Source organism: Mesoplodon mirus (assembly GCF_964341445.2).
Source record: "Mesoplodon mirus genome assembly, chromosome: 8".
Lineage (NCBI taxonomy): Eukaryota > Metazoa > Chordata > Mammalia > Artiodactyla > Ziphiidae > Mesoplodon > Mesoplodon mirus.
In genome coordinates, this window is record NC_138984.1 from 110,017,288 (window position 1) to 110,037,050 (window position 19,763).

The window sequence follows — 19,763 nt, forward strand, 5'->3', positions numbered from 1 at the left end:
ATTTGTAGTATTTGTATATTTTCCCTTTCATAACCTACTTATTTTACACATTTGTCCTAGACTTCATCCCAAATAACCCTAGAAAAAGCCACTTGTTATGGAGCAAAATGGGCCGGTGGTTCGAATTATCCCTCCACTGAGGAAGAAACTATCCTGAGAAGGCTGCATAAAGTACTTCCTGGTTGAAAGGGCTCTGGTGTGAGCGTCTTGAATTTGAATCCCAACTCTGAAATGTATCAGTTGTGCGACCTTAAGTAAGTAACTAAACTTCTCTGGCCTCAGTTTTCTTAATTATAGGTGCTAAAGGGACTTACTGAACTGGGCATAAGATTAAATGACATAATGCCTATAATGCGTCTAGTACGAGGATTAATGAGACTTCATGCGTATTCAGGACGTGTGAACCATTTTCACACGGGAGGTCATTAATGTGACCAGGAGGGGTGGGAGGTTCCAGGAAGGTGTTTAAATCCCTTTTGCCGCCCAGTTCCTCTGCTGTGTTTAGGGTGACCTACCACATTCCCAGTACAACTTGGCCTGCTTCCCTGCTAGGCTGGTTCCCCTCCCCTTATGGCCTTTGCTGAGCTGCCAGTCAGTCTGGGAAACTAATCATCACAGAGATGTTAGTGACTTTATTTGACTTCTCCACTTAGAGAGTGGTGGCTTAAGAAGTGTACTTTAGGCTCAGAGCAGCTGGGGCCAACCAGCAGCCTTCAGGTAATACCTCTTTTCATACAGGTCAGCCCCGCAGCCTGGGCTGTGAGTTGGACACCCACCTTACACTACCGGCTGGTTGGGTGGGTGGGTGAAGCCACCCTTCTCATGCTCCAGGGTCCTTGTGCACATGGATGACACCCATCTTTCTACTTCCCTTCCTTTCCTTTCCTTTCCCTCCCAGATCAGAGTGCAGGTAGTAGGGCTCATTAAAGCTTTATAGGGATAGTGCCAATAAAGAACTTCAGGAACTGGGCTTGGTCTGGAGAAGACTTATTAGTTAAGGTCAACTGTATGCTCTGGGAGTCTTTAGGTGGCTGCTGCTTCCACTGGTGTTTAATATTTATTGCTTCCTCCTAATCTTTGAGCTGCTGTCTTGCCAGATTTAGGAAGACTGGGGACACAGTCCTCTAAATGTTTGTTTTCTACCACATAATATATTTACTCTTTGGCTTGAAATTTTGAGTTTTGTGTTTCTTATATAAATTAGGAATAAAAAAATAAATAAAAATCTCTACTGCTTTCCGGCCAAACATAGATTATTGTGCAACAGTATACTATGTATAAGAATATCATAGGAAATTGGAAGGGTTATTCCTAGATGAATTTGACACAACACAATGATAACACAGTATTAATAATGGAACCATGAAGGAAAAAAGAATCCATAAGTCTCCAGAACCAGTGAACATGATGGTACACAGCAAGGGGGAATTAAGGCTGCAGATGGAATAAAGGTTGCCAAGGGGTAAGAAGTGGATTTATGTAGACATATGTTGCCACATCCCTTTCCTATTCAATTGTTCCCTAAAAAAACATATTTCTCTCCTTCACCTGCACATGTACTTTCTATTCTCAGTCCTTTCAAATATGCCGTATTCTCTCCCAACCTCAGGGCCTTTGCTCATTCTCTCATCTACTGGTTAAGTTCTGTTGTTCCTGAGATCACAATTTCAGGTTGATTCTTTCAGGAAGTCTTCCCTCATTTCCTCCACTATAAGATTACCATAGCAGTACTTCCCTGGTGGCACACTGATTAAGAATCCTCCTGCCAACGCAGGGGTCACGGGTTCGAGCCCTGGTCCGGGAAGATCTCACATGCCGCGGAGCAATGAAGCCTATGCACCACGGCTACTGAGCCAGCGTGCCACAACTACCGAAGCCCACATGCCTAGAGCCTGTGCTCCGCATCAAGAGAAGGCACTGCAATGAGAAGCCCGCGCACTGCAATGAAGAGTAGCCCCAGCTTGCCACAACTAGGGAAAGCCTGCACGCAGCAACGAAGACCCAAGGCAGCCAAAAAAAAAAAAAACAGATTACCATAGCAACCTGTGTGTCTTCATCTTGGTATTTCTCACACTGAATTGTAGGCTGTTTACCTGCTAGGATCACCTCCCTCCTCCAAGACTGAGAGCTCTATTAGGTAGGGGATATTTCAGATTTTTTCATTATTGTGTCATCAGCACCTAGCACTACCTGGCACAGAGTCGGAACAATACATATCTGTCGAAAAAAGATCTCTCCATCCTATGGCAAAAGCAATAAATATGTAAACTTGGCTGACTATTGACTCTTTTCCAAATGCCTGAAATCTGAGAGCTCAAAGCAGTTTTTATATCTGAATGCCACATAGCAAAGAAGGGGCTCTCTTTGAAGTTAGTGGGCCCAGAGAGAGTCTGTTATCAATAGACCTACCTCCTACCTGCTGCTGGAGGAATTTGCCACAATTCTGAAGAGTATCCAAGAAGATACGGTTCCCGGAAAAATCAAACCAGTGATCTTTCCAGAGCCCCTCCTTTTAGGAACCCAGTACAATCCGTCTATTCATCTTTCTGGTAATGATTTTTTTTTTCCTCCTCAAAGCACTCAATTCATTTTCCATCGCTGGCATGTAATCCAGAAATAATAGAGGTCAGCGTAGTATAACTCATATCCGAAAAGGGAAAGTGCCGACACCCTGAAAGAAAAGCTCTGAATTAAGTATTCCCAAAAATAAACCGGGGGATATGAAAAGGCCTATTCAGTAGATGATGCCTCTTTTTGTTGTTTATTATAAACATGGTTCCCCAATAGCAGGAGTTACATTTGAAAACACTGCTCTGGGAGTCTTTGTGATTATATCCCAGGACTTAAATCTGAACATTTCTTCTTATTCTATTTTCTAATAAAGCTTTACTCAGAGGTGCTAAAATTTGAACCCATTTTTAAAAACCCTAAACTCCCACTGTGTGGTGTGTACAGTCAAAGCCAATGACCAGAGCCCCGGTGAACATGTAACGTGAGCAAGAAATAAACCTTTTTTTGTTGTTTTAGCCACTGGGATTGGGGGGGGTGGTTCTTTGTTTCTATAAAAGGAGTGATAATTTCCTGTCAACCCTTTGAGTTCAAACCTTGTTGAGAAGTGTACACAAGAATCAGACAGTTGGAGAACAAAATACTCAAAGGGCCAGTTTGGAGAATGGAGCGTAGATATTAACCAAAATCGGATTCCCTAACAGCTTTCCCTCTAGATTGACCCTCCCCATCCCCAACTGCAAGGCTCCCCATTCCAAGGCCAGATCCTGACATAGAAAGCTTACCTCAGGGAGAAACAGAATGAGAGATTCTTAAGGAGAATCTACTGGCAGAGAAGTAACAATGAAGCACAGGGGCTAAACTGAGCATGCCCAGTGCCTGCTTCCCCTGACCAGTCAGGAAGGCACCCGTCCAGGGGAAGAGTTCCCATCCTTCCCCTTCCTAGGGTGGAAAAACCCACAGTTGAAACAATGGAATGTTGATCCAGTTAATAAGCACAAGGGCAAAAGCTAAAGAAACTCACAGGGCCGTCTTTCACCTAGTTTTGAAAATGACCGGTATTGTAGACACTAAATTCATGCATTGCGGGCGCTGTCCTGGGAGATAGTGTGCAAGGCCGTCTATCTTCAGGGAAAGCAGGACCCTGCACTGCTTCTGGGATTGTGGGAAGCTGGGTCCAAAAAGCCCTATCTGGATGATAATAGGTTGATTTGAGCTCTAAGACCACCTCTGAAGGAGAGAAAGTACCAAAGGACAGCTGGATAGAGAAATGTGAAATAAAAAGAGACAGTCCTATTTGGCTTAGTATAAAGAAAGGGCTCTGGGCCTGATTAGAGGCATATCAGCCTCAGGCATTGTAGAAGCTTTATCCCATTTGCCTTCCTCAACTGCTGCTTCCCTCATTTACCAAATGAATGGTGTTTTAGAGATATGTATTTAAATCTGGGATTTCATTGTGGGTTTGGTTATAGAAGAAGTATGGAATTTAGCTTTAAGTTCATGGCAAGGAAGTGAATTGCTGAGGAGACGGGACACCAGTTTTAAGCAGGGGGAGAAGTATGATGTCATGACACCTTGGAAAAAACAACCAGCTCATCCTGTGATTGTCATGTGGGATTTATCAGTTGAGTAACAAACACGTGTTTGACTTCCAAACCAACAAAATGCCTTTGGCCTCTACCAAGTTGTAAAACACACACACAGACACACACACTCTTAGAGAAAGTCAGGATAATTGCGATTAATGATAGCTGATTGATAGATAGATAGATAATAGGGAGGAAGGAAGGAAGAAGGAATGTTTCTTTTAACAGTTTATAAACTATATAACAAATTGAGTCATTTTTGGTCAAATGCCTTTTTTTTTTTTTTTTTGTGCGGTACGCGGGCCTCTCACTGTTGTGGCCTCTCCCGTTGCGGAGCACAGGCTCCGGATGCGCAGGCCCAGCGGCCATGGCTCACGGGCCCAGCCGCTCCGCGGCATATGGGATCCTCCCAGACCGGGGCACGAACCCGTATCCCCTGCATCGGCAGGCGGACTCTCAACCACTGCGCCACCAGGGAGGCCCAAATGCCTTTTTTATGTGTAACAGCTAAGAAACCACGAGGTCATCATGTGAAAAGGAAGAGTCTGGCATTACATCTTAAATAGTCATTATCTTCCTTGCATGAATATAGGGGAAAAGGTTTTCATATTAGTTTATTTTTGTCAAGCAATCTGCCTCAGCTGATCCTAAGACATCACTTGGATGAACTACACAGAAGCTAAGGAACTGCCAGGGTAGGCCTACATCATGACTCTTGCTAGTGCAGCTCACTGTTTCTTTTGCATAAAGCTTTTCTACTATTTGTTCATTTCCTTCACAATTTTTTGTTTACTGTGTAGGAGCCTGAATGAAATTCCTGGAAAAGTATACTTAGGACCTATTTTCAGACGGCTGTTCTTTTTTTTTCCTCTGAGGTTCCCCAAACTCAAAACATTAATGTTTCTCATTGCATTGCATATGTTTCTCATAGGTTTTCTTAAATGTTAGTAGCTGATTATGAATGAATGTTATTTCTTCCCTGGAGACTATAAGTAGTTTAGTTTGGATGAATTAAATGATAATCCTTATTCTGATTGGTTAGATTTCAGTGTAGGTGTAGTTTATAAATTTTATTAAATGGATGTTTCAGAGAGCTACGGTTAGCGTCTATGAAATTTTTAGCCAGAGAAGCACATACATGCTTGAAAGCCTTCTTCATTAATGAACACCTTTTATCAGTAGCTTTAATTTCAGGTTAGAATTTGTGATTTATTTGGTTTCTGTTTGTTGGCAACCATTCTTTTTATCATATAAATTTTGCTGTGACATACCAGCGTAGCTCTAATATGTGAATGAGACAGAACCCCACCAGTGAGATGTATTTTCTGATGGCTTTAAATCTGAATTATGGTTTGCTGTCTTGGATTATTTCTAAACTCTAGTCATTCTTCCAAGGTGGATAAGAGCAGCAATGGGCCCTAAGACCCCAGGGGAAGAGATGCGAGTCCACTTTCTGTAGTAAAAGATATTGTACTAATCTCTGCCCACTGTAGCTTTTTGATTACAAGAATAAATACAGATAGCTGCTCACTATAGGCCATTTGCTCTATCTGTTCATCCTAGAATATTTAAACATCCCAATATTCCTGGCACTGAAGGGGGTTACTGGGACGTGGGACTTTCAGTGTTAAAACTGGTAAATTCTGGGTAAACCAGGACAAGTTGATCACCCTAGGTAGTTCCAAATTCAGAAAGATCGCAGTCCCTGATTTGGAGAATTCAGAGGTCTAACTACCATAATGGAAATACAGTGGATATGGAAATACAGTTCACTGGCTCCAGGTTTGCCTTAAAAGGACACAGGGAGACTGTATCTGTTCATGGCCCATAGAGGGTCAGGGCCTCCCCTCAAAAGTGCAACTTTCTTAACGGCTACCACACTTCTAAGGCTTCCTTCTTGGTGTAGACTCTGGCCCTACAGACCATGTGGGTTGTCTTTACCTCCTTAAGTCTTTAATGGGTTTGCTGAAGATAAAAAATAACATCCTCAGCTATTGACTATTTAAGTAAGTGCTTCCTTCTTTTTTATTTTTTAACAGGTTTATTGAAACATAATTCACATACCATACAATTCACTCATTTAAAGAGCACAAATCAGTGGTTTTTAATGTATTCAGAGAATTTTACAACCATCTCCACAATCTAAGATCAGAAAATTTTCATCATTCCCAAAGGAAAGATTATACCTATTGGCAGTCACTTCAGATCCCTCTCTCCCTCCAGCCCTTGACAATGACTAATCTACTTTCTAGCTCTATCAATTTGCCTATTCTGGACCTTTCACATAAAGGGACTCATACAATATGTGCTCTTTTGAGCCTGACTTCTTTCAATTAGCATAGGTCTTCAATGGTCATTCATATATTAGTATTTCATTCCTATTTATAGCTGAATAATACTCGATTACATGCATACACCACATATTTTTACCCATTCATTCGTTGGTGAATATTTTGGTTGTATCCACTTTGGGGCTATTATGAATAATGGTGTTAATGCACATTCATGTAAAAATTTTTGTGTGGACTTATGTTTTCAATTCTTTTGAGTACACAGTAATGAGAAGAATTTCTGGGTCATATCATAACTCTATATTTAAACTTTTGAGGAACTCTCAGACTAATTTCCAAAGTGGTTGCCCCACTTTAAATTCCTACCAGCAGTGTATGAGGGTTCTAATTTCTCCATATCTTCACCAAGAGGATGTTATTGTCTCTATTTTTTACTTTAGGAATCCTAGTGAGTGTAAAGTGGTACCTATTATGGTTTTCTTTTTTTAATAATTTTTTTTTTTTGGCTGCATTGGGTCTTTTTTGCTGTGCGCGGGCTTCCTCTAGCTGTGGCGAGCAGGGGCTATTCGTTGCAGTGTGCGGGCTTCTCATTGCAGTGGCTTCTCTTGTTGCGGAGCACGGGCTCTAGGCACACAGGCTTCAGTAGTTGTGACACGTGGGCTCAGTAGTTGTGGCTTGCGGGCTTGAGAGCACAGGCTCAGTAGTTGTGACGCACAGGCTTAGTTGCTCCGCGGCATGTGGGATCTTCCGGGACCAGGGCTCGAACCCGTGTCCCCTGCATTGGCAGGTGAGTTCTTAACCACTGCACCACCAGGGAAGTCCCCCTATTATGGTTTTGATTTGCATCTCCCTGATGGCTAATGATTTGGAGAATCCTTTCACATGCTTATTGGTCATTTGTCTATCTTCTTTGGAAACATGTCAATTCAAGCTGTCTTCTATTTAGCTAAATCAAATCAAACAAAAACGAAACAAAACAAAAAAATAGTACACATAAGGCGAACTAAGTTTTCAGCTGCAGAGTAGATAGACTTTTAGGTCTCCTGAGCATGCACTTTTCTGTCACTTCTCAGAAAAATTGATCTTCTGACTGCAGCATAGTTGCCACGGGACGTACCTCTGGCCCAGGTGCTCTACGGTGAGGTGGTAAACATGCAAAATCCTTCACCCAGCAACTCCACTCAACTTCCGTGATAGGTCAGATTTAGAGTTCCTGGAGAACTGGTAGGATGCCAGTCAAGCTGGTCCTAAACCCCTCACTCATTTGTCAGTCCAAGCACGCAATTGTTCTTCCAATGGCAAGTCAGCAGGAAACGGTTGGTGAGTTCAGCGATGGGATGGACATTAGAAGACAGGAGAGACTTACTATCCATCATTGCGACGTTACCTGGTTGCATTTGGTGTTGGCAGGAATACGGACAGCTGTGTTACCTGAGAGAAGCAATACTTTGACATTCTTTTTTTTTTTTTTAATGTTTTTTGTTTGTTTGTTTGTTTGCTTTTTGCGGTACGCGGACCTCTCACTGTTGTGGCCTCCCCCGTTGAGGAGCACAGGCTCCGGACGCACAGACTCAGCAGCCATGGCTCACGGGCCCAGCCGCTCCGCGGCATGTGGGATCCTCCCGGACCGGGGCACGAACCCGTGTCCCCTGCATCGGCAGGCGGACTCTCAACCACTGCGCCACCAGGGAAGCCCTACTTTGACATTCTTGACCATCAGTTCCTGTGATTTCGTTGTTCAGCTCAGTTAGAAAGCATTACAGAATATTAAGCAGAAAAGTCTGGATGTGTAGTAAGAAAGTTTAAAAGTCCTAGAATATTGAGTGGTGGATGAGCCCTATTGGGGAAAACTTTAGGGTGCCTTGAGGTGGCATAAAAGTACTGGGGCACATTTCAAAGGAAAGAGGATGCAGGGAATTGTGTCCACTGTTGATTCTGTCACACACCCAGACTGCAGACCAATAGAGGTCTTGTCAGATGATCCTTACCATTCCTGTCTAGCTCAGAAAAAGGTAGATTAGAAAGAACTGCTTTTAGAGGGCGGGAAATTGTGGAATCCATTCATCAGTAGTAGACAAAGGCTTCATTTGGGGCCCATCAATCCAGTAATCCTTCAGTTTGTAGCAGTCTGAAGGTTAGCAGATAACAGTCTTCTAAGAATTTCCCCTGGAGCTGGAAAAAGACAGCCTGAGCCTTGAGGCAGCTAATCAACCTCTTGGAAGAGATGGCTGGCTTTTCAATGCATCAGTATTTGTTTTCTTGCTCTTACATACAGAATTCAAGAGTGTAACCTGAATATGTAAAACTTTTTAACTGTAACAACAAAGGTAACACTTGGTTGAAAGGTTAAAAGATTCCAAATGTCTCTTGTCTTCCTAGGAATTCTTATCTACTTTGCTTTCCATTTCTCTGTTGATTTTTTTGAAACCCTCAAAGAAAAGTCACCTGCATACTCAACAGTAGGATATTATTTTTATCCCATAGGGTGAATTAATGACAAATAGAACACCAGGACCTAAAATATGGGGTCTCATCCCTTCTCTTTTTGAATGTCAATTCACAGTGTTTCTCCTTGTTTGCTGCCCCAAAACAAAATTTTATCTCTTCTGTTTTCTCTTTTTTCCAGTTTAGACAATGTTTGCTCTGTTAGCTATAATTCTATGATTTGAAGAAGAAATAAAGTTGTGGGCAATAAAAATGTCTTAGTTATATGATACTGTAATCTTCTGTAATGATTCTTTTAGCATTATTACATAATACTTTAGATTAATGATCTATAATAAAATTTTTAAATGAAGAGGACTTTTATTCCAAAAATCTATCAATTGTATTAATTTAAAATTAATGGATGCTCATTAAATTATTTTTTTTAAATTTACTGAGCACCTAATGTGTGCCAGGTATTTTTCTAACTGTTGGAGATAAAACAGTAAAAACAAAGGCCAACAATCTGAATAGGACCATATCTATTAAAGAAAGTGAATCAATAATGAATAACTTTCAAATCAAAAAGCACCAGGCCCAAATGGGCTCACTGCAAATTCTACCGAATATTTAAGGAAAAAAAATCATACAGTTCTCTACAATCTCTTTCAGAAAATTGAGGCCGAGGAAACACTTTCAAACTCACTCTATGAGGACAGCATTACCCTAATACCAAAACCAGACAAAGACATTACAAGAAAACTACTGTTAAATGGAATATGTATATATGGAATGGGATATTTATAAATGGAATATTTCCTGCCATATCAATAAACAAATGATGTCACAGTCATCAATGATTGCAGCCCTCCAACGTCAGCCGGTGAGCCCTGAGGAAACTCAGGGCTGAAAAGAATACCTGCCATCTAGCAGCCATCAGACTGCAGCCACCCCCTGCGGTGAGCCCTGAGGAAACTCAGGGTGTGAAAATCCAGGCCCCAGATAGCTGAGGTGCATAGCAAAGGAATGATTTCAGTGAGCCCAGACTCTTGCATCTTCCCATACACAGAAAAGTGCTAAATTCCTTAACTTGAGATATCTGGTTTTCTTTATTTAACAATAATCTTTTGATGTTCCCTGTTACCTGCTCTCTGTTGCAGAACTCTTATATATCCTGGCTCCTCCCCCCCGCCTCTTCAGGAGCAGTTTCTCAGAGTTATCTGAAACACTGTCTCCCAGGCTGCAGTCCTCATTTTGCCCCAAGTAAAACTTAACTTGCAACTCTCACGTTGTGCATTTTTTTAAGTCAACACTACAGACCAATCTCTCTCATGATCATAAAAGCAAAAATCTACAAAAATATTTGAAAATCCAATCCAACAAGGTATAAAAAAAATAATGCAACACAATCAAGTGGGATTCATTCTAGGTAAGCAAGGCTGATTCAACATTCAAAAATCAGTTGATGAAATGCTGAAGAAGGTGTGGAGAAAAGGGAACCCTCCTACACTGTTGGTGGGAATGTAAATTAGTGCAGCCTCTATGAAAAACAGTACGCAAATTCCTTAAAAAAAATAGAAATAGCATATGATCCAGCAGTCCCACTTCTGGGCATATATCTGTAGGATGAAAACACTAATATGAAAAGATACATGCACCCCAGTGTTCATACATGGAAGCAACCAAAGTGACCATCAGCAGACGACTGGCTTAAGATGTGGTGCCACAACTATGAGTCCACATGCCGAAACTAAGAGTCCACATGTTGCAACTAATAGTCTGCATGCCACAGCTAAGAGTCCGCATGCTGCAATGAAGATCCTGCCTGCCACAACTAAGACCCAGCACAGCCAAAATAAATAAATAAATGAATATTTTTTTTAAAAAAACCTCTCGACAATTCAGGAATAGAGGAGAAGTTCCTCAACTTGATAAAGAACATGGGCAAAAACCCTACAACTGGGACTTCCCAATGTTCTTCCCAGAAGAACATTGTTCCATTGTTCCATTTATTTGGTCCTTCCTTGATTTTATTCATCAGAGTTTTTCAGTTTTCTTCATTTAGCTCTTGGACATATTTTGTTGGATTTATATCTAAGTACTTCATTTTGAGTGGTGCTAATGTAAATAATAATGTATTTTTAATTTTAAATTCTTGTTCATTGCTGGTATATAGGAAAGTGATTGACTTTGTATATCATATATTAACCTTGTGTCCTGTGACCTTGCTATAATTGCTTATTAGTTCCAGAAGGTTTTTTGTTGATTCTTTCAGATTTTCTACGTAGATGATAATGTAATTTGTGAACAAGGACAGTTTTATTTCTCTCTTCCATTCTTATGCTTTTTCTTTTGTTTTCTTGTCTTATTGCATTAGTTAGGACTTTCAGTATCATGTTGAAAGCATTGATGAGCAGGGACACCTTTGTCTCATTTATGATCTTAGAGAGAAAGTGTCTAGTTTCTCACTATTAAGTATGATGTTAGTTGTAGGTTGCTTTTTTAAAAATTATTTATTTATTTGGCCTCATTGGGTCTTAGTTGTGGTGTGTGGGCTCCAGAGCACGCAGGCTCAGTAGTTGTAGCACGTGGGCTCTCTAGTTGTGGTGTGCGGGCTCTAGAGCATGCGGGCTTAGTTGCCCCATGGCATGTGGGATCTTAGTTCCCCGACCAGGGATCGAACCCGCATCCCCTGCATTGGAAGGCAGATTCTTAACCACTGAAAATTTATGTCTACACAAAAACCTGCACTCAGATATTTATAGCAGCTTCATTCATAATTGCCAAAACTTGGAACAACCAAGATGATCTTTCAGTGAAGGTGAATGAATAAATAACTGTGATACATCCAGACAATAGAATATAATTCAATGCTGAAAAGAAATGACAATGAAGTCATGGAAAGACATGGAGGAACCTTAAATATATATATTACTAAGTGAAAGAAGCCAATCTGCAAAGGTTACATACTGTATGATTCCAATGATATGACATTCTGGAAAAGGCACAACTATGGTGACAGTAAAAAGATTTCTTGTTGCCAGGGCTACAAGGGATGAATAGGCAGGGCATAGAGGAATTTAGGGCAGTGAAACTACTCGGTATGATTCCATAGTGGTGGATACCTGTCATTATCAATTTGCTCAAATACATAGAATGTATACCAAGAGTGAACCCTGAGGTAAACTATGGACTCTGGGTGATATGTACCACAGATGGGGGATGTTGATAATGGGCAAGGCTACACGTGTGTGGAGGCTTAATTTTGCTAAGAACATAAAATGGCTCTAAAAAGTAAAGTCTATTAAAAACAAAAGCCAAAGCCTTGCCTTTGTGAAGCCAACTGTCAGGGATACAGCTGAGCTGGGAGAGAAAGCAAGCTGTCCTAGTAGCTGTTTAACACAAGCTGAAAATCAGAGTTAAACCTTTAATCACTTCTTGTGATGGAATAAGCAAGTGTCTAACACTGGAGCAAGTGCAGACTCCTTCCTGTTTTATTTCTCCCACGAAATGGTATGCCAGTGGGGGTCAGGTGGATCCGTGCAGATGTGGAGGTCTCCTGCAGTCTTATGGGAAAGTGGGGAGGATGGTGAAGTGAGGGAGGGGGCGCTGGGGTTAAGAGTGGAAAAGTAGCTGGTACCGAGTCGGAGCGAAGAAAGGGTATTCAAGGTTTTCCCCTCTTCCCCATAAGGAAGTCACAGCAGAGGTGCCTGCAGATCTCTGCCCAAGGCCTTAGATAAAGAAGTCTAGGAATGAAGACCCCAGGGCTAGGAGTGAAAGAGCATGACTTCCCCGGGGGGCTCTGCGTCCTTGAGACTGTGTGGGGAAGGGTAGCTTCCCCCCACTCCCTCCCCCCCACCCCGTGAGGCCTCCTGGCTTAAAGCATTTGTAATTACCTATGGTCAGGCCTGAAAAGTCACACATAGGTTTTTAATCAGAAGCTGGACTCCTCACTGACATTGTAGACCATAAATAGGATAAACAAGTAAAATATAGGGCTGTATTAGATAGTGATATGTGCTGACCGAAAAATTAAATAAATAAAGCAGGGAGGCAGATAGGGAGTAAATGAGAATTTGCAGGTAAGTGTGTGATAGCAATTTTATTTACTTTTTTAAATTCATTTTTATTGCAGTGTAGTTGATTTACCATGTTGTGTTAGTTTCTGCTGTACAGCAAAGTGAATTAATTATACGTATACATATATCTACTCTTTTTTAGATTCTCTTCCCATATTGGTCATTACAGAGTATTGAGTAGAGTTCCCTGTGCTATAGAGCGGGTTCTTATTCGTTATCTATTTCATATATAGTAGTGTGTGTATGTCAATCCCAATCTCCCAATTTGTCCCTACCCCCCCCCCATATAGCAATTTTAGACAAAGGAAGATAGACGAGGCCTCCCTGAAAAGATGGCATTTGGTGAACGACTTTCGGAATTGAACCTTGCAGATACCTGGGAGAAGAGTGGGTCTTGCAGAGGGACCAGGAAGTACAGATTGCCTGAGGTGGCAGCTTTTGTGTTGTGTTGGAGGATGCCCACTTGTCTGCAGGGAGAGGAGTAGGAGATGGGGTCATGGTACCTAGAGCTAATGAGGGGTCCAGTCCTGCAGGGCCTGGTAGCCTCTGTAAGGATTTGGATTGTTTTCTCTGAGTGGAACGAGAAGCCACTGGGGATTTTGAACAGAGGAATGACATGATTTGACCCTCTCGAGGATAGATTCAGGAGGAGAGGAGGGGACATTAAGGGCAGAAGTCAGGAAACCCATTAGGAGGCTACTATCATAATTTAGGAAGGAGATGGTGTTCCCTTGGACCAGGATGGTGAACTGGAAAAAAGGAGAAATGGTTGGAGTTTGTATTTATTTTTAACACAATGCTCCACTTTATCAATTCTAAACACACCCTTTTTCCTTCATACTTTGACATATCTGAAATCAGAATGCAGCTTCTATTGGGGTGGCATATTATGACTGCTTTCAGCCACGTGGCGGTCATGATGTCATTGTTAGCTAAAAACCCTCCCATGATACCACCTGGTAATTGCCAAAATCAATGCACAGGTACGGGTATGTTGTGACAAATTCTGATTTTAAGTAAGGAAATTTTGAAGTTTAATATATTTGCTCAGAAACACATCATAAACGTGGCTTCTCTGCATAACAATACCTTTGTGATCCTCATCCATTTGCACCTGGATATTAATTGTGTCCACATTTCTCCAGGCTTCCAGTCTGTGGCCTCCAATAAGCATAGCTGGCTGGTGCCAGAGTTAACTTCCTAAAAATCAAAGTTAACCATGTTGCTCAGTGCATATAAGTTTCTGGTGCTGTGGTGGCTACAGAATCCATTCCAAACTCTTCAGCTTCACACAAGACCCTCATAATCTGCTTCCCACCTAATTTTTCCAGCCTTATATCTCACACTCCCTAACTGGTACTTCCTACTTAAGCTATGCTAAACACTCAGTTTTCAGTGTGGTCAGAACATTGTCCCAGCTGCACACCTTGACTCCTGTTTCCTCTGCCTTTCTTCTAACAGCTGCTCATCCTACAAACTCATATGTCACCTCCTTTTCAAAACCTTTTTGACCCTCCAAGCAAGCTTAATTATTCATCTTCTCACAAAACATGCTGCATTAAAATGCAGGTCATCTGTTTACTCATTTATCTCCTTCAGGAAGCTATGAGTTGAGGACCTCATTCATTTTTACCACACAAAATCCCCTGAACATAGTAATATACTTGGCATGGAACAGGTATGCAATATTTGTTTGAGTCTATTTTTATTACGTTGGATTTGATGAACCAAGGTTCCCTTTTCTGCAAAATGTAAATAGTACTAGAACCTACCGCATAAAGGTGTTTTAGGAGTTTTGAAGTTTACGTAAAATAATACATACACTGAGTACAAAGAGCAGTGCTTGGTACGTAAGTCCTCAATAAATGCTTGCTCTTTTAAAATTTTGTACTGCAGGGACTTCCCTGGCAGTCCAGTGGTTAAGACTCCATGCTTCCACTGCAGGGGACACGGGTTCCATCCCTGGTGGGGGAACTAAAGTACTGCATGCCGCACGGTGTGGCCAAAAAGAAAAAATTGTATTGCAATGTGAATAATGTTACTATTACACTTTAAATTATCATATTGTATTTTTAATCTCACCTGAAAATTGTAATATCTATTTTTAAGTCTTAGAATGGGATTTGTCGCATCACAGAAACTTCTGGTGTGTTCAACAAGAAAGGAAAGCAGTGAAATGAGGAGGTAACCCCATTCTATTTCTCTCTTGGTGACCAAGTGCTGGGATCTACGATTATTTAAAGATTCTAAATATAGAGCGCTGATGACCCAAAAGCTCTTCTCAAATTTCATTTTTTCTAATAGCTTCTGAAAAAATACTCCCAGGAGTATCAAGTCTTAGTGTCAAGTTAGGTAGTTTATGCAATCTACTGTAGTGTATTACATCTTATCACGTTGACCTTATCTCACAGGAGTCTATTCATGTCCATTCTGCTTTGGTCATGCAAAATGCATTATCCAATTACTTATTTACTCTCTTTGCTAATTTAATTCATTTGGTTAAATCACTGGAACTCACGTCGTTGGGTCTCTGTCAATTCTGACTAAAATGCATGACCCTGATCAGTACTTTCATGTGTACTTCCTTCTATGACTTAGGAATTTTCCTGTTGCTGAATTGACAGTGATGAATTTTAATACAAGATTATGAAATTCCCCTAAGGCTTTTAAACAAAACTCCTCAATAAATTCATCTTGACTGGTGCTCTATTGTTCTTGGTGCTTACAGAGGCTTCCCCTTCACTCTTTTTTAAAAAAAATATTTATTTATTTTTATTATTTATTTTGGCCGCGCCGGGTCTTAGTCGTGGCACACGGGCTCTTAGTTGTGGCATGCATGCTGGGATCTAGTTCACCGACCAGGGATCAAACCCAGGCCCCCTGCATTGGGAGCACGCAGTCTTACCCATTGGACCACCAAGAAAGTCCCTCCCCCCTTTGCTGTTTTTCTTGTTTGGGATCCTGAGAAACTGCAGAGTTTATTGGGTGTGTGAGAGTCTATAACATGTATACTTTTCAAATTAGCGTGATCAACATGAGATGTAAAGTATACGTGGGGAACCTGTGTCTAATCTCCCCCTTCCTCCTTCTCCTTCTTACTGATGGCTTTGATTCATGCTTCATGAGAAATAGAAGTGAATAGGCAGTCTCTCATCTTCCTTCCACTGTGTCTCTGCAGCCTCTTGAATCAGGACCCACTGTCTTTCATCTGCTACTGTAGGAAGAAACAACCCTGCTCCTACCTAAGGCCAGCCCTCCCCTTGTGCTGTGGACCTCATGCCCTTTTACCTCCTCAAAGACTTTACTCCTACAAATAGACCCCCCTTTCCAGCATTTTCAATTTCCCTCTCTCTAGGGGGCTGTTTCCATCAGCCAGCAAACGTGCTCTTGACCTCCCATTCCTGTCTTCTAGCTGCTGCCCCGTTTTCCTGCTCTCTCCCAGCAAAACTTCTCAAATAAATGGCTTTCCCACTACCTCACGTATTTTCTTTCCTCAATCCATTTCAATTAGACCTTTGTCCTCCCCACGACATGGGAAACTTCTCCTAAAAGATTCGTCAGTGACCGCCATGTTACCAAATGCCGTGGTCACTTCTGGCCTTCATCTTTCATAACAGCTTAGTGGTATTTCTCCCAAGTGACCACGCTCTGCTTGAAACTATTTTCTTGGCTTCTGTGATAGCCCACTCCCCTGATTTTCTTCTCATATCACTGCCTAGTGACTATAGACTTGTAACTCTGAAGTGTATATATCCAGATCTAACCTTCCCCCGCATCCCAACTTGTGTATCTAAATACAATTTGACATCGCCACTTGGAGGTCTAATGAGCATCTCATACCTGTTTACTATGATCACATTTCCATGTAAATAAATACACATTTAGAATCCTTCTGCTGTTCGCTCCGCCCATACTCTCTTCCCTCATCCTTTCCCTTTGTTTCCTCCCCTTCTCCTAAACCAGCCCTTAGTAGTTTAGATCCCTTGGTGATTCCATAGCACCCAGTAGTTTTCCTTTGTAGTAATTAGCACACTTATACTCAGTTAGTCAAATGTATGATTATCTGTTTAATGTCAACCTTGCCCCTTTAGCCTTTAAGATTTCTGAGGCCAGAGATTTTCTGTGTCGTTCACTGTCTCCTTAGGGCTCAACTCAGTGTCTTGCATATATTAGGACCACAATAAATATACTTATTTCTTATCTTGGTACATCTAGGTTGTTTCCTATTTTTCACCATTACAAGCAATTCTACAATAAACTTTCATGTAGCTAAATCTTTGACACATCTTTACTCATGTGCTTAGAAAAGTCCCCAGAAATAGAATCACTGGTTTTACAATGAGATGCACATTTTCAAGGCCTTTTTAAGTGTGATAGTCTGCAAAATGACCATCGTTAACTTCTCCCCTCCCTGTACAAGCAAGCCACTCATCCATCAAAAAGTGACATCTTTAAAGAACAAATTTGTGTTGACAAGGGAGGGGGGGGTGGGGGAGGGATGAAGTGGGAAGTTGGGGTTAGCAGATGCAAACTATTACATATAGAATGGATAAACAACAAGGTCCTACTGTATAGCACAGGGAGCTATAGTCAATATCCTGTGATAAACCATAATGGAATAGAATATAAAAAAGTATGTATATGTATAACTGAATCACTTTGCTGTATAGCAGAAATTAACACAACATTGTAGATCAACTGTACTTCAAAAAAAAATTTTTTTTTAAAGTGATGTCTCCTTTCCTTATCCTTGAATGACTTGCTTTGCCCTTCAGAATGTGGTGAAAGTAGGATTGCCAGATAAAATACAAGATGCCCAGTAAAATCAGAATGTCAAATAAACAGAAAAATGGGACATACTTATGCTAAAAAAATATTTGTCATTTAGCTGACATTCAAATTTAACTGGGCAACCTATACTTTTATTGACCTATAGCTGATTTACAATATTATATTAGTTTCAGGTGTGTAGCATAGTGATTCAGTATTTTTGCAGATTATACTCAATTATAAGGTATTATAAAATAATGGTATAATTCCCTGTGCTATACAATATATTCTTGTTGCTTATCTATTTTATACACAGTAGTTTATATATGCTAATCCCATATCCCTAATGTGTCCCTCTCCTTCTCCCTCTCCCCTTTGGTAACCACAAGTTTGTTTTCTATATTTATGAGTCTCTTTCTGTTTTGCCCATACATTAATTTGTATTATTTTTTAGATTCCACATATAAGTGATATCCTATAGTATTGGTCTTTCTCTCTCTGATTTATTCCACATTGCTGCAAATGGCAGAATTTCATTCTTTTTATGGCTGAGTAATATTCATATATATGTGTGTGTGTGTGTGTGTGTGTGTGTGTGTATGATGTGGTATATATACCACATCTTCTTAATCCATTTTTCTGTTGATGGACACTTGGGTTGCATCCATATCTTGGCTATTATAAATAGTGTTGCTATGAACATTGGGGTGCATGTATATGTTTGAATTAGCATTTTCTTTTTTTCCAGATATATACTCAAGAGTAGAATTGCTGGATTACGTGGCAATTCTATTTTTAGCTTTTTGAGGAACCTCCATACTGTGTTCCACCGTGGCGGCACCAATTTACGTTCCCACCAACAGTGCACAAGGGTTTCCCGTCTCTCCACATCCTCGCCAATATGTTATTTGTAGACTTTTTGATGATAGCCATTCCGACAGGTATGAGGGGATATCCATTATGACTTGCATTTCTCTAATAATTAGCGATGTTGAACATCTTTTCATGGGGTATTCTGAATTTTTTTTTTTTTTTGCCATACGTGGGCCTCTCACTGTTGTGGCCTCTCCCGTTGCGAAGCACGGGCTCCGGACGCGCAGGCTCAGCGGCCATGGCTCACGGGCCCAGCCGCTCCGCGGCACGCGGGATCCTCCCGGACCGGGACACGAACCCGCGCCCCCTGCATCGGCAGGCGGACTCCCAACCACTGCGCCACCAGGGAAGCCCGTATTCTGAATTTTTATTTGCTAAATCTGTCAACACTAGGTATGATGACACTATTCCAGTTCCAGGACTAGCCTTTAAGAGACGTAGCAGTTTCTACTTTTGCTCTCTGGAAACCAGCTAGCATGCTGTAAAGAACTTTGGGCTAGACTCCCGAATGAAGAGAGGTCCACTAGAGAAGCCAGAGGGATGAGAAGTCACTTGGGATGTTTCAGCCCTAGCTGGGCTCCCAGGCCCGGAAGTAGAGGCTTTCACAACTTATGTCCAGGGAGATTTCAGAATCGCTGTAGACCTGTTCTCTTTTGTTGTTGAATGGGGACACCTATTGTGGCTTTCCTGTCCCTTTCTCACCCTTGTATGCCTGGTAGGGATGGAAGAGTCGGGGGAAATCGGGACAGAAGGCAGTTCACAGCTCTCTAGGTCCAGAGGAGCTGCAGCCACATCTGGACATGATGCAGATCATGAAATACTGAACGTTGAGGCTGATGCTTTCAGGGGAGGAAACGTTGAGGTGCCTTGGGAGGAGGTCTGTTTTGTTTTGCCTGAGAAAAGAATATAAATAATTTGTGGCCAGAGGGAAGACTGTGATGGATTAAATATCACCACAGATTCTTTGCCACTCCTCAGATCAAGAGGTGGAGTTTGTTTCCCCTCCCACAGGGACTCTGGGCTGACCTTGAGACTTGCTTGAATAAACAGAATGTGATGGATAGGAAGCTGTGTGACTTTCAGGAAATAGTGTTCTGGAAATTCAGCTCTTTGAAAAAAAAAAATCACCAGCCCTGATTTATAGCATCTAACAATTTCTGTGCTATAAATACACCCAACATGACTGATTTCAAGCTACCAATGTGATATCACCGAGCATGGAGTAGGAAAGA

The 19,763-nt window shown here is 41.4% G+C and overlaps 1 protein-coding gene across 5 annotated transcripts in view; it reads left to right on the forward strand.

Moving 5' to 3' along the window:
* The window catches only part of LOC309809944 (uncharacterized protein), a 112,686-nt gene that overhangs the window by 58,799 nt on the left and 34,124 nt on the right, over window positions 1-19,763 (forward strand). For 3 of the 5 annotated variants that reach the window (XM_082631558.1, XM_082631559.1, XM_082631557.1), the window contains exon 4: window positions 14,998-15,072. The exons of 1 other annotated variant lie outside the window; for it this stretch is intronic. In XM_082631558.1, coding sequence (XP_082487684.1) covers window positions 14,998-15,072 — 75 coding nt within the window. Of the gene's footprint in view, window positions 1-60; window positions 255-9,481; window positions 10,463-14,997; window positions 15,073-19,763 lie in introns of those variants that run through there. One more of the 5 variants, XR_014294923.1, reaches the window with a different exon arrangement.